Below are 14,379 nucleotides of genomic sequence, written 5' to 3'. Positions count from 1 at the left end.
TGTATACTGTACTGTCTCGGGAGCTGCAAAACACTGTGGTGCAAATCAAATGATAAAAATTATAATACAACATGTGAATATCAGCTATTCACTGTAGTGCTAACATGACAAGTTTTCCCTAGCACCCCATAGATGGGTGTGAGGGAAATTCCCCATTGAAAACTTGAGTTACCTCTGGGGTGCAATTTACTGTTCCATAATGACACATTGGAGTATATTTACTAAAATGTGGGATTTTAGAAGTGGAGATGTTATCCATAGCAACTGTCGAAGTCAAATAATTGGATGAAGTAGTTTGCAATTATTATCTAGCGATACTATCGTCTTTGTTTGAAAACATGCGACTACCACGCTACTGCGTGCTAGCGTGTATTTGCACATCACATGCAAACGCATTTTTATACATATGCATATTTATACATTTGCACACATACACATTCACTTATAAAATGGTTCCTACACACTGTCTTTATAACCAGGGTTGATAGAGTTATTTTTTCTAGTTAATAATAATAATGTAAGATATACCATATAGAGATCTAAGGTTCAAGATACAGAGGACATATCATGTTTGTATCATTCTAATTCCCTATTTATTCGCAGACATCCGTTTCTATCGGCAAAGAGATCGCACCTTGCGTATGCAAAGTTATGGATGATAGGGAATTAATGATCAGAATGCTATTGTTTGTGTAACGTAAATAGACCAGTTTGAGCTAGCAATTTGGAGGGAAAGATATGTGTGCAGCAGTTGGAGATCTGACCCCCACTCTTTGTTGGCACCGTTTGAACTGACCTATGACCAGATTGACTTGAAGTCTGAACAAATGGAAACTTGCCAAATCGCCTCCTTTGTTATCTGTGTAACAAACTGTGTATATCTCTGAGCCCTGGGACCAGCAAACAGTCTCCTTTGTGTAACCACAGACTTCAGGATTGAATGGCTGTTTGCTGGATCCAGGGCGCATGCGTATGTATTGGCTGTACTTTGTACTTATTGCATTAATTGTTAATCTGCTATCTTTTATTATTAAATCACTTTGTGCTTTGGAACCACACTATTGAGATTGGAAAGCAATCATCGAACAGCGACTGAACGAACGTAACACAACCAATCAGATTCTAACTATTATCTTCTAGAAGCTGCTACATAAATGTTAAGTAGAATCTGATTTTTTTTACTATGGACAACATCTCCACTTCTAAAATCCTGCACTTTAGTAATTATACCCCATTGTGTCCATCATGTAGAATTGAATTCCCCCTTATTGTTTTATATGATGAGATAGATTTGCTTGTATTTGGATATATTGTATCAAACAACTATTTTGTAGAGATGGGTTTAAAGGCATAAAATGGAGCAACATTGCAGATTAAACATTTCTGTTCTCATTTATTTATTGATTTATTCATTGGTTTATTTTCATGTACTTTCATGGCTTCACTTAACCTAACAGGTCTTCATCATTAAAAAGTAGTATTTCTTTTGGGAGAGCAGGCTCCTTCTTTTCTATGTCTTCGTCTGACAGGGGTGTTAAGTCGTCAATGGCAGATGCAAGATCATCAATGGAAAATGGTTCAACTGTAGGTATCTCAGGAATTAAACTGATTGGTTGCCACACCTTGCCAGGGCATCTTGAGTCAATTACAGAAGCTTGCTTTTGAAGATCTAGCACAGGGGAAACTTCCTGATTGAGTGAAACCTCTTGTATAAGTAGGATACTAGGCAAATTACTGGGGGGAGGCGTAATTGGTTGTATTGGCTGCATAGGAACTTCATGTAAATTTCCTAAGTTCTGAGTGGATACATTACCGGTGCCTGCTGATCCCTCTGAAGAGTCAGCATGTTTATGATCATGTTTAGGTTTGCGTTTGTCTTTTTTTTCTTTTTTTCCAGGTTTTTGTTCTTTATTATATTGTCCATCTCTCTTTGCTCTTGATTGCTGCAGTTTTTCAAAGTTCTTGGACGGTTTCACAATATTTTTATGAATGTTCTTTGAAGCCGTGCGAAAAGGAGACAGTCCCCCTATACGTACATTAAACTGGAAAACATGAAAAACAAATATGAAATTTAAATTGTAACGTTATCATGCCAGAAATGAAATCTCATGATATTTCTCAATATTTCTTTGTTTTTTGGTGCTATAATCAGACCGATTATTTTTTATTTGGTTTAATATAATTAATATAAGTTTACACTTCTTACAAAAGAATGTCCAGTAAAAAAAAAAAAAAGGAAGTGTTTATGGGAAACAAGTTTTGCTGTGTATGTTTTTTTTTATTGATGATAAATTCTGACCTGAACCTATAAATGGGATTGCGTTTTATACAAAATGACACTGCAGCATTTATCAGTATTTTGTGCTTCCTATGCCACAGTTGTTAGAGTTAAACTTGCATGATAGGGGATTTTTTTTGCATTTACTTTTCTCTATTATTATTATTACAGACCCTCTCAACAGTCCTATTTTAAAGGTACATTGGCGATTTCATGCAAAGGCATGAATATTGAATGTTTGGGTATGGATATGGAAGATTGGATATATTAACGTCTGAGGGAGCCCATATGCAGCAAACCTCTGAGCAGTCGGCCCCCCCCTCAGCCACACATCTTACCTTGTGTGCCAGAAAGTGGGTCCCTCCTCGTCCGCAATGCCATCTTCCCAAATATTACATGCGCCATCTTCCCGAATATCACATGCACACAAAAGAGGAAAGGCTTTGGCACAGTGCCAGAGTCTTTACTTTCACTTGAAAAAGAAAATAGTCAACCACACAGTGCGCAGCTGATGCCTGGTTGCCAAGTGTTCCAATCACAAGTGAAGGTATTTTCTAATCCCTCCACCACTCATTAGAATATGTAAAAAAAAATAGCAATTGATATCACCAGCGCTCCTTTAACATATCTCAACGGTTTACTTTTAGGGCTCTAGAAGTTCTGCCTATATAAAAAAGGCAGCAGTCAAATTGAATGGCATAAATTTGGTTATCATGGTAACAAGGATGTGCTGGGAAAGACTGGAGAGGTCTCAGTGCACAGCATCAAAGGACTGGTAGGTGATTGCCGTCTAGGGATCAGGTGCATGGGGACCAAACCCAGGGAGGAAGTGAGGTATTAAAGGTCAAATCTGACCTAGGAAGGCATTCACCAGAATCGGCTTACCTTGAGAAAGACCCAAGGAGGGTCGGAATGCGTGGGTGCTGGGACTTCTCTTATTGACGGTGACGGTGGTGATTACAGAGAGACAGATGTCGGCAGAGCTGGGAGGCGTATTTCCATCGGCGGGTGAGAATCTGAACTGCAGCAGGTCTTACCCGGACACCTTGCAACCTTGCACACGCTTATAAGAACTGTCCGTTGACAGCTCTTTCACCCAGCCAGTAATTACCCCTTCACTAGATAATTTGGTATTTCCAAGGATGAATGCCACTACGACATTACTGTTTTAAACATACTGTTTGTGTCTGCATATTGTTGTTTGTTTATGTGTTGTGAATAAAAGGGTTTTATACTATATATTCCCTTTTCTTCTCCTCTCCTCCCTACGCAATCAAAGGGAGTGCATTTCGGGATAACAGCTGAGGAATTCTGACTGCTTTATGTTAGAATCATTAAGAACCGTTGAGATATGTTAAAGGAGCGCTGGTGATATCAATTGCTATTTTTTTTACATATTCTTTACTTTCACTGTATGGTGCTATGTTCCTGAAGATGTCATTGGGAAGATGGCACCATGGCGGAAGAGGGACCCGCATATAATCAGGGGCCCGGGTTCACTGTACACCCGGCACCGGATTATAAATATGCCAATGTATCCTGGTGTATATGAATATGTCTTATACAGACTCAGGGCACACTCTAATATGTCACTTTATTCCATCCGAAAATGTTGGTATGTTATTGTGTTGAGCAGGGGTTCCCAACCCTAATCCTCAAATACCACCAACAGATCATGATATGAGGATTTTTTTATTCATGCAAAGTTGAGTTAATCTATATTGCTGGGTCACTAACAGGGCCGGTGCTAGGGTGTGTGGCGCCCCTCTGTAAATGATAAATTTGCACCCTCCTCACCTCCGTAAAGGACAGGCTGCTGCTAGCTGTCTCTCTCACTCACTGTTTGGTGGGTCCTCCTCATGGCGTTGTGGTGCATAGCTTAGGCAGCTCTTCCATTTCTCCTCTTCTATGGCACAGCACACCACACATAAAGAGAGTGGGTGTGTGAGTACGGCGTGACGTCATTGAGTATGTCACACGTGTAAACTGTACGGCATGACATCATCGAGTATGTCGCACGTGTAAACTGCTGGACTACACGCTATTGCTGGCAGTGGAGCTGCTTATAACAACTTAATAAGGCAGGAGAACAGACTAGCTCCTCCCACTCAGGGGTGGGCAATGCCTGGCAATGAATTTCAGTTCTTACCCGAACGGCCGTTGGCGATCTGGCTAATGGGTGGTCTGGAGTCCTGAATTTAAATGTAATTTCTGTCCGCTGCTGCCCGGTCCACCCAACGACTACTCCTTAGTTTCACCCTGCCAGGTCTGCACATGACAAAACTGCACTGGCTGCCTGTCACAGGTGCAGCAGTAAAGGTGCTGTAATGCAAGCAGAGGGGAGGGCACCTCTCCAGCCCGGCACCCCCCCTGCAATGCTTACCTGTGGACTACACCAGGAGACGCAGCCATCAGACGAACTGCATAAACATTGGTCACCTGAGTAACCTTTAGGTTACTCAGGATGGCCGTTTATTTAATTCTGCTGGGGCCAGTGAAGCTATGTCTAAGGACGCTATCTGTCGTTGCCCCTTCCCCTCCCCCAAACAGCCACAGCATGTCAATCAGGCTGAGGCTTACGGAGCACTGCAATCGTAATCGCAGACACTGATCTGCACGTGCGCAGTACAGATCCTGCACATGCCCAGATTGTAAAGACAAAGGAGAAGAGGAAGCCGTTGATTTTACAAAAAGGTGGAGAAACGCGTAAAGGACTGTGCTTTTAAAAAAACAGTTGGTATATACCATTTTTACATACCTCCCGGGAGAACTGTAAGTACAGGATTCTTTGATGTAGCTGAGAACTTGTGTTTTATTTGGAGATGACTATGGGCTTTTGAATGAATATGGATAATTACCACTTATATGCATGCATGCTTTTTTTGGAATCCTGCTACTACTAATTGCAAAAAACTAACAAATCTTTCTGCAATAACTCTGCAAAAGCCTTTCTACTCTCAACAAACTAACTGCTGGTTTTCGCTTCTTAAATGCTTTCTTGTCTCACCACTAATCTAAGATGAAAAATGTACTAACTATAAAACAGCTTTTTTGCTATTTGAGATTACAGCTGTGGATTGATTTTATCTCCAAAGAGGAGGACTTTTAAAGGATTTATATGGGAAATACTAACCCAAGGTGCTCCCTCATTGTCTAAAAACGTCTGTACTAGTGGAGTACGCATTTGGATTGAATTTTTTGCTGCAATCTACGTACGTTTTTTTATGTAAAAATTAGGAGGTTATACCGACCGGTTCTACATATTTAATGTATGGTTTTATTTATATTATTTGAATTATATTGATTTTATTATTATTTTATTTGTATTGTAATTGTCTTTTCTACTAGCGCTGTCTTTACTTCTGCAGACTTGGGCCCTCATTTAGAGCCGGACGCTCTGAGCAGAGCGCACGCTCTGAATGAGGGCCGTCCTCCATAATTATGGAGCGTCCTCCTGGACGCTCGTATAGCTGTGGGTCACCACCCACAGCCTATACGAGCGTGCAGGTTGATGGCCGCGATGGTCTTGATCATCGCGACCATCGCCACTGTGAGCCGGAGCCTGCGGTTGAGTTACTCAACCGCAAGGCCCGGAGTGATTTTGGCTCTATCAGAGCCAAAATCACTCCCACTGACATCACTAGTGATGTCAGTGGGCCGGCTTCTGACGGTAGGCGTTCCTTTGGGAACGCCCCCGTCTGGGAGGCACGCCCCCGGCACGCCCACCAAAGGGGGCGTGCGGTCAATCAACATCGACAGCACGCCCGCTTTGATCAGACACAACTCCCGCCGTCGTGCGCATGCGCAGTGCACACCATCGACCCACTTGCGAGCGGACAGCCGCTTGCGAGTGGGTCTGCATCAGGGCCTTGGTTTCTTGTATAGGGTGAAGCATACACCTATCTCCGATAGCAGCTGTAGATAAGTAGCAACAAAAAATTCCCGAATTAGGAGAGTATATAGGAGATTAAAATAGTGTGCCTGCTCTTTTTGCTTCTTTATTTCATATGTACTTGTCAAGCACCATGGAAACTTGCACTAGCCCCATGTTAACTGCAGAGTTTCCATCAGTATGGCCTCCAATTTGAACGATTCTAAGGCCTGATTCAGAGTTTAATGTTAATGCCACTGCTATGCAAAAATATGCAAATGTGGCAGCCGCCGTGTGAGATTATTTATACGCCCACCTATGGCTCTACAAATCCAAGCATCTGCATAAATATCGCATAATCTACCTACACAGACAGAGCATCAGTCGCAGATCTTTTTATTGTTGCAGTTCTGAGTGGTCCAACAGAATGGCCGTGGGAATTGATATGCCAGAGCAATATTTCTCACGTACGGGCCCGCAGTGACAGGGTGAGACACCCACACAAAACGTCTTCATTCCTTGACGATACTAACCATTACCGCCCTCAAATGCTCCCTGACTGACCATCAAACTGCAAAATAATCTCTATGGTACTGTACCTTGACGCATGCGCAGTGCCACTCAGATGCATGCGCAGGTGGGCCATAATTTCTCAACTGCAAAAACATCGGCATAGCAAATAACTAAATCAGGTCCTGAGTTTGCAACCACTCCTATGATATGCCCAAGACACTCCCATAACATGCCCATTAGACGGTACATCTTTGTGCTTCTGAATAGCCACCTCCCAGTCACCATCCAAGAATAGCAACCTCCAAGTCACCACTCACCATGCGTCTCAATCGGTAAAGTACACTCAGTGTAACACATATGCTGTCTCTTCACACACTGTCTTTGGATGCAGCAGCGTTGCTGAAATATGCTAATGCCACAGGAGGTATCTTGTGTAAATAGACTTCTACTGCTGGCTTCTGTGATCAGCTGCTGCATCCTCAGATGCAGCATCAGATCACTCTGTGTGACCATCAGTCATCTGAATAATGGCCAGTGTTTTCACGCAGCTGAAGCCCAGAAAATGGGTTGACACACCCCTCATTTGCTGAAACGCTGTCTGACATTGCCCCTGCTTTGCCCCCAAAAGGCTGCAGCCTGTCAATCAGACTGTGGCGTCCGGGCACTGCAAGCGAGTTCACAGAAGGAGATTTGCATATGCGCAGTACAGATCCTATGCATGCGCAGATTTTCAAACTTTCTTCAGGGTCCATAGGCTCCATAGGGAGACCTTGGGGTGTAGGTGATGAACTGAATACGGGCACCATGCATTTAAAGCTTTCAGCTCCCAGGATGCACTGGGTCCACTCTCCCTATACCCCGAGCCAGAGGCACCTCAGTTTCGTTGGTGCCCGGCCGGAGTAGGGTGTGAGGTTCTGAATTTGTTGTGCACCCGGGGTGGTGATAGAAGCAGACACAGGAGCAGACTTAAATGAAAAAGTGGGGTTTTTAATAAGTGACTGAGAAGACATGGGAATGGCAAACAAAAAGTCCAGGTATAGCACTAATGTGCACTTGATAACTGTAGTGAGGGTTAATGAACAAATGTCCAGATAGTGACAGGAAGGAACAGTCCAACATAAGTATGGTGAGCTAAAACAGAATGCAGGTATGATGAGCTGTAACAAAATGCAGGCTTGATGAGCTGTAACTGAATGCAGGTTTGGTGAGTTGTAACTGATGCAGGCAGAGGTAGTGAAGTTCAGCTAGGAGTGAAATGAAGCAAGGTGCAGGGAAACAGTAGGTTCAGGTACTCAGGCAGGTAAGAAGGTATATGGAGGGTGCAGGGGAAGTCCAGCAGGTTGGAGCAGGCAAGGTTCAGGCTAGGAGTGTATACAAGCAGGCAGATAAGGCACAGGTACTCTCTCTCAGCCGCAGCTGAGAAACACGTTGCACTGGCAAAGGAAGGAAGGCTCTGGACATTCTTAAATACTCAGCGCTGCGCTGTGACTGACTGGAATGAGCACATGACCTACCAGGATTGGATAGCTGGGATCACAGAGCCGCAGGCAAGATGGGGGCACCCATGCCAACGGAACGGAAACACCGCCAGACCTCACCAGGCCTAGTGACAATGTGCCCGCACAGGACCACGTGCAGCCAATGCCCCTCGCCAAACACCAGCACCACTGCCAGAGACCCCTTGCCACAACGACCTGACAGGTAATACCCAGTGGGTACCATGCCGAGAAACCCTGGCCGTGACAGTACCCCCCTTCCTTATGGGTGGCCTAAGGACACTCACCAGGCTTCTCCGGATGGGCAGCATGGAACCTCTTGATGAGTGCAGGAGCATAGACATCTCGGGCATTGGTCCAACAACGTTCCTCTGGGCCGTAGCCCCTCCAGTCTAGTAGGTACTGCAAATGTCCTCTGCGAAGACGGGAATCCAAGACCTGGGAGGCCTCAAACTCTATGCCCCTCTCAGTCTGGACACAGGGAGAAGCAGGCAGGACTCTGTGGAACTTGTTTAGCACCAGAGGTTTCAACAGGGAGACATGAAAGGAATTGGGGATTTTCAGATAAGGGGGTAGCTGAAGGCGATAAGCCACGGGATTAATGACCTCTATGATGGAAAAGGGCCCGATGAAGCGCGGAGCAAATTTCATGGAAGGCACTTGAAGTCGTAGGTTCTGGGTGGACAACCAGACCTGGTCTCCAACTCACATATGTGGTACTTTCCTATGCCTCTTATCAGCTTGAAATTTGTAATGGGAGGACGCCTTCTCCAGGTCAGAACGAACTTGAGACCAGATTGAAGCAAATCTCCATACAGTGTCTTCTACTGCTAGGACGTCAAAGATGGGCAGACTCTGAAATTCAGGGACCCGTGGATGTAGGCCGTAGACCACTTGGAATGGTGTTTGGTTCATGGAAGAGTGGTAGGAGGCGTTATGCGCAAATTCAGCCCATGGCAGCAATACAGACCAATTGTCTTGGGAAGATGTCATAAAAATCCTCAGGAAGGTCTCCAGATCTTGATTAACCCTCTCAGTGGAACCATTGCTTTGTGGGTGATAAGCCGTAGAAAAAATTAGCTTTACTTGCAATACAGAACATAAGGCTCTCCAAAATTTTGCTGTGAACTGAACACCACGGTTAGAGACTATCTCAGCAGGAAGACCATGGAGACGAAAAATATGTTGAATGAACAGGTGAGCCGAGTCAGGAGCAGAAGGCAATTTCTTTAGTGGTATGTAATGAACCATTTTAGAGAATCGGTCTACTATGACCCAGATGGTAGTGAACCCTTGAGAATTCAGCAGATCTGTGAGGAAGTCCATGGAGAGATGCGTCCATGGACGCGATGGAATAGGCAGTGGCAATAACTCACTAGCCGGTGCCTGATGTGAAGATTTATGCTGGGCACACGAAGAACAAGAAGAAATAAATTCCAACACGTCTGCTTTCATGGATGGCCACCAATAGCCTCTCTTTAAAAACTCCAAGGTCTTCCGAGTACCTGAGTGACCTGCAAAGCAAGAGGAATGAGCCCAGGTGAGGAGCTGCTTCCTTAACTCCGGGGCCACAAAAGACTTCCCTGTAGGAGGCTGTAACTGTACGGTGGCAAAGACTCTTGACTCCAAAACAGGGGCATCTTGTTGATTCTCTGACTTGTCATCATAGAGGAAAGATCTGGACAGGGCATCTGCCTTTTGATTAAGGGCTCCAGACCGGAAGGTCAGGGTGAACTGGAACCGAGCAAAAAATATTGCCCATCAGGCCAAACGAGGACTCACACACTGAAGATTCTTGAGGAAGAGAAGATTTCTATGGTCCATGAAGACAGTGAAGGGAAACTTGGCCCCTTCCAACAGGTATCTCCATTCTTTTAATGCTAATTTTACTGCTAGAAGTTCTTGTTCACCAATGGCGTAATTTCTCTCAGCAGGAGAAAACTTCTTAGAGAAGAACCCGCAGGGATGAACTCGATTATCGTCATAACACTGGGAGAGAACTGCACCCACGACCTCTGAAGACGCATCCACCTCCACTAGAAATGGCCTATCCAGATCTGGTTGTCGTAAGACTGGAGCTGAAATAAACGCCTGTTTTAAAAGTTGGAAAGCAGTCTCTGCCTCAGGTGACCATTGGGCAGGGTTAACGTCTTTTCCGGTCAATGCAGTAATGGGAGCCAACAATGATGAAAATCCTTTAATAAAACGTCTGTAGTAGTTGGCGAACCCAAGCAATCTCTGGATGGCTTTCAAAATTTGAGGACGGGACCAATCCAAAATCACCTGCACCTTCTTGGGGTCCATTTCTAGGCTGGAGCCAGAGATGATGTAACCAAGGAATGGTACACTGGGAACCCCAAAGACACATTTCTCTAGTTTGCAATAAAGGTGGTTCTTTCTCAGACGGGACAATACTTCCTTCACATGTTCATGATGTTTTGTTACAGATGACGAAAAAAATCAATATATCGTCCTGGTAAACTATAACCGAGATGTAAAACAGGTCCCAGAAAATCTCATTAACAAAGCCCTGAAACACGGCAGGGGCATTGAACAACCCAAAGGGCATCACAAGGTATTCAAAGTGTCCATCTCTAGTATTAAAGGCAGTCTTCCATTCATTGCCAGCACGAATGCGGATGAGATTATAAGCCCCTCTCAGATCCAGCTTAGAGAATATGATGGACCCTTTAACTCTGTCAAACAATTCTGTGATTAGGGGAAGAGGATACCGATTCTTAATCGTTATATCATTGAGGCCCGGTAATCTATACAAGGTCTTAGGCCTCCGTCTTTCTTGCCAACAAAAAAGAAGCCAGCTCCAGCGGGAGAGGTGGAAGGTCGAATAAACCCCTTTGCTAGGTCGTCCTGGATGTACTCTGACATGGCTTGAGTCTCAGGCATGGATAGAGGATAGGTGCAACCACGGGGTGGCATCTTGTCAGGCAGCAACTCGATAGGACAGTCCCATTCTCTGTGGGGAGTTAAGATGTTTGCCTGTTGCTTGGAAAAAACATCAGAGAACATCTGGTACTCCACGGGTAGAGCTGGAGATGGTAATGAAGCTGTCTTTCTTACAGGTCATATTTTGGGAAGACAGGATTTCTGACAGTCAGTTCCCCATGAAAGAATCTGCATTGAACACCAGTCTATCCTGGGATTATGTTGGCATAACCAGGGTAGTCCTAAAATGATTTCATGATAAGTCTCTGGTATCATTAAGAACTTTAAAGACTCGGAGTGGAGTGCCCCAACATGAACTAATACTGGTTGAGTCTCCTTGGTGACCACTCCTTTAGCTAGAGGACGTCCATCTATGGAAGTCAGGGAGATAGCGTGCTTGAGAGATAAACAAGGAATCTGTAGTTTATCAACTAGGCTGGAAGTCATGAAGTTTCCGGCTGCTCCAGAGTCTAATAGAGCAGAGACGAAGACAGGGTTGGGCTTGAGATCCAAAACTAAGGAAATCTTGAAATCTTTAGTATTTGGGGACGGGCACATAACTCCTAACTTGATGTCCCCAAGGTCAGTTAGGAACGGGCGTTTCCCGACTTGCGGGAGCAGGAGGCCACCAGGTGTCCCGAATCTCCGCAGTACAGACAGAGGTTCTTTAGCATTCTTCTCTGATGTTCCACTTTGGAGAGGTGGGGTTTAGTTCACCTGCATAGGCTCCTCTTCTATAGGAGGATGGGGTGGACGGTTAGGTACGGGAGACGTAAATGACCTTTGCCGGTCAGTTCTGTGCTTTTCAGCCTGACGTTCTCTGAAGCGTAGGTCAATTTTGTTGCAGAGTGAGATCATATCATTTAATTTGGTAGGAAGCTCACGGGTAATCAGATAATCTTTTAATCGGTCGGACAGACCATTCCAAAAGGCTGAGGTGAGGGCCTCCTCATTCCACTTAAGCTCTGATGCCAAAATTTGAAACTGTATGGCATATTGGCTGACAGGACGGGTTCCTTGTCTCAGGGTCATGATGCTGGACGATGCTGACACTCTGCATCCAGGTTCATCAAAAATCCTCCTGAATGAAGATACAAAGTCTGTATAATTATCCAGCAGCGAGTCTGAACGCTCCCAGAGTGGGGAGGCCCAATCCAGAGCCGAGCCGGTCAGCAAGGACATGATGTATGCCACTTTGGTTCTAGCGGTGGGGAAGTTATCAGGCTCTAACGTAAAGTGTATATCACACTGATTTAAAAAACCACGACAGAGCTTAGGATTGCCGTCAAATTTGCTTGCCATGGGTAGATGTAGATGAGGGGATACCCTGGTCCCTGTATTACCAGGCACAGGAGGAGGTGAAGTTGCTGATACCCCAGGGGTGATTAATGAGGTTTGCAGAGTATCTTGGCATTTAGACATCTCCTGTAGGAACTGGGCCATTTGATATTGCATAGCTTCCAGGTTTTCTAAACGACCAGCAATACAGCGAAATAAATCCACTCCAGACTCCTGTTCCATGGCCGGATCCATGGGGCCAGTGCAAACTGTGAGGTTCTGAATTTGTTGTGGACCCGGGTCTGATAGAAGCAGACACAGGAGCAGACTTAAATGAAAAAGTGGGGTTTTTAATAAGTGACTGAGAAGACATGGGAATGGCAAATAAAAAGTCCAGGTATAGCACTAAAGTGCACTTGATAACTGTAGTGAGGGTTAATGAACAAATGTCCAGATAGTGACAGGCAGGAACAATCCAGAATAAGTATGGTGAGTTAAAACAGAATGCAGGTATGATGAGCTGTAACTGATGCAGGCAGAGGTAGTGAAGTCCAGCTGGGAGTGAAATGAGGCAAGGTGCAGGAAAACAGCAGGTTCAGGTACTCAGGCAGGTAAGAAGGTATATGGAGGGTGCAGGATAAGTCCAGCAGGTTGGAGCAGGCAAGGTTCAGGCTAGGAGCGTATACAAGCAGGCAGATAAGGCACAGCCGCAGCTGAGAAACACGTGGCTGTAGACCTTCCTAAATACTCAATGCCGCGCTGTGACTGGCTGTAATGAGCACATGACCTACCAGGATTGGACAGCTGGGATAACAGGGCCGCAGGCAAGATGGCGGCGCCCATGCCAACGGAACAGAAACACCGCCAGACCTCAGCAGGCCTAGTGACAATGTGCCCGCACAGGACCACGCGAACCAATGCCTCTTGCCAAGCACCAGCACCGCTGCCAGAGACCCCCCCGCCACAACGACCTCATAGGTAATACCTGGCGGGTACCATGCCGAGAAACCCTGGCCGTGATATAGGGTCACCATTTCGCAGGGGGGGGGGCTGTTTAGACAGCCCCTAAGGTTATTTCTTTATTTTATTTTTACAGCTAGAGCGCGCAGCAGCAGACTGTCCATGGGATGTCGCTCACGGTAACCTGTGCATTATGGCAGTCAGTACCTCCGGTCTCAGGGGACAGATGCAGGCTTCGGTCACTGCGCTCCACTGGACCACCAGGGACAATTTGGTGTGGGAAACCAGCGTCCCAGGGGTTAATAATAGGCCAGGGGAGACAGCTTCCCTGTTTAAGCAGCTCCTCCCCTCAGCTCAGCGCGCCTTTCCACTGCGGTCTGGCTTCCCTGAGCTGCATGCCCCCTCTGAGGTCTCCGGCGGCCATTTTCTTCATGGTGCAGTCGCAGTTCTCCCAGGACAACGCGTGGTCCGGTCCCCCTGTATACCTCTCCCCAGGGTCAGCATATGTAGCAATATTGCCTTCCAGACACTGAGGGCCTGATTCAGACCCGCTCGTGAGTGCTATGCGCTCGCAAGCGGGTCGATGGTGGCCCAGTGCGCATGCGCACGGCGGAGCCAGCTCCATCGTGCGCATGCGCGAGATCCGGATAGCGACGGGCAAACCGTCGCTCTGGGTCTCGTACTGTCGATGTTGAGTGACAGCCCGCCCCCTTTGGTGGGCGTGCCGGGGGAGTGGCTGCCCAAACGGAGGCGTTCCCATGTGAACGCCTCAGTTTGTGGGCGACCCCACTGACATCACGAGTGATGTCAGTGTGAGAGATTTCGGCTCTGTGAGAGCCGAAATCTCTCTGGGGCTTACGGCAACGAGACCCTACCACAAGGGTCTCGTCGCAAGCCCGATGGTCACGATGGTCTTGACCATCGCGACCATCTCCCTGCCCACTCGCTATAGCTGTGGATGGTCACCCACAGTTATGCGAGCGGCCAGGAGGTCGCTCTAAAAAACAAGAAGGCCGGCCCTGATTCAGAGCGAGCGCTCG

General features: G+C 46.1%; 1 protein-coding gene across 1 annotated transcript in view; it reads right to left on the bottom strand.

The window, feature by feature from the left end:
- Positions 1–1,445: 1,445 nt before the first annotated feature.
- Positions 1,446–14,379, bottom strand: part of LOC148508326 (T-kininogen 1-like) — a 133,435-nt gene continuing 120,501 nt past the window's right edge. The window contains exon 10 of the mRNA XM_088444772.1: positions 1,446–2,042. Coding sequence (XP_088300898.1) covers positions 1,446–2,042 — 597 coding nt within the window. The remainder of the gene's footprint in view (positions 2,043–14,379) is intronic.

Source organism: Taudactylus pleione, unplaced genomic scaffold, assembly GCF_031769625.1.
Source record: "Taudactylus pleione unplaced genomic scaffold, aTauple2 ptg000372l, whole genome shotgun sequence".
Classification (NCBI taxonomy): Eukaryota; Metazoa; Chordata; class Amphibia; order Anura; family Myobatrachidae; genus Taudactylus; species Taudactylus pleione.
The sequence above is the reverse complement of the archived record's forward strand: the minus strand, read 5'-3'. Positions and strand labels throughout refer to the sequence as shown.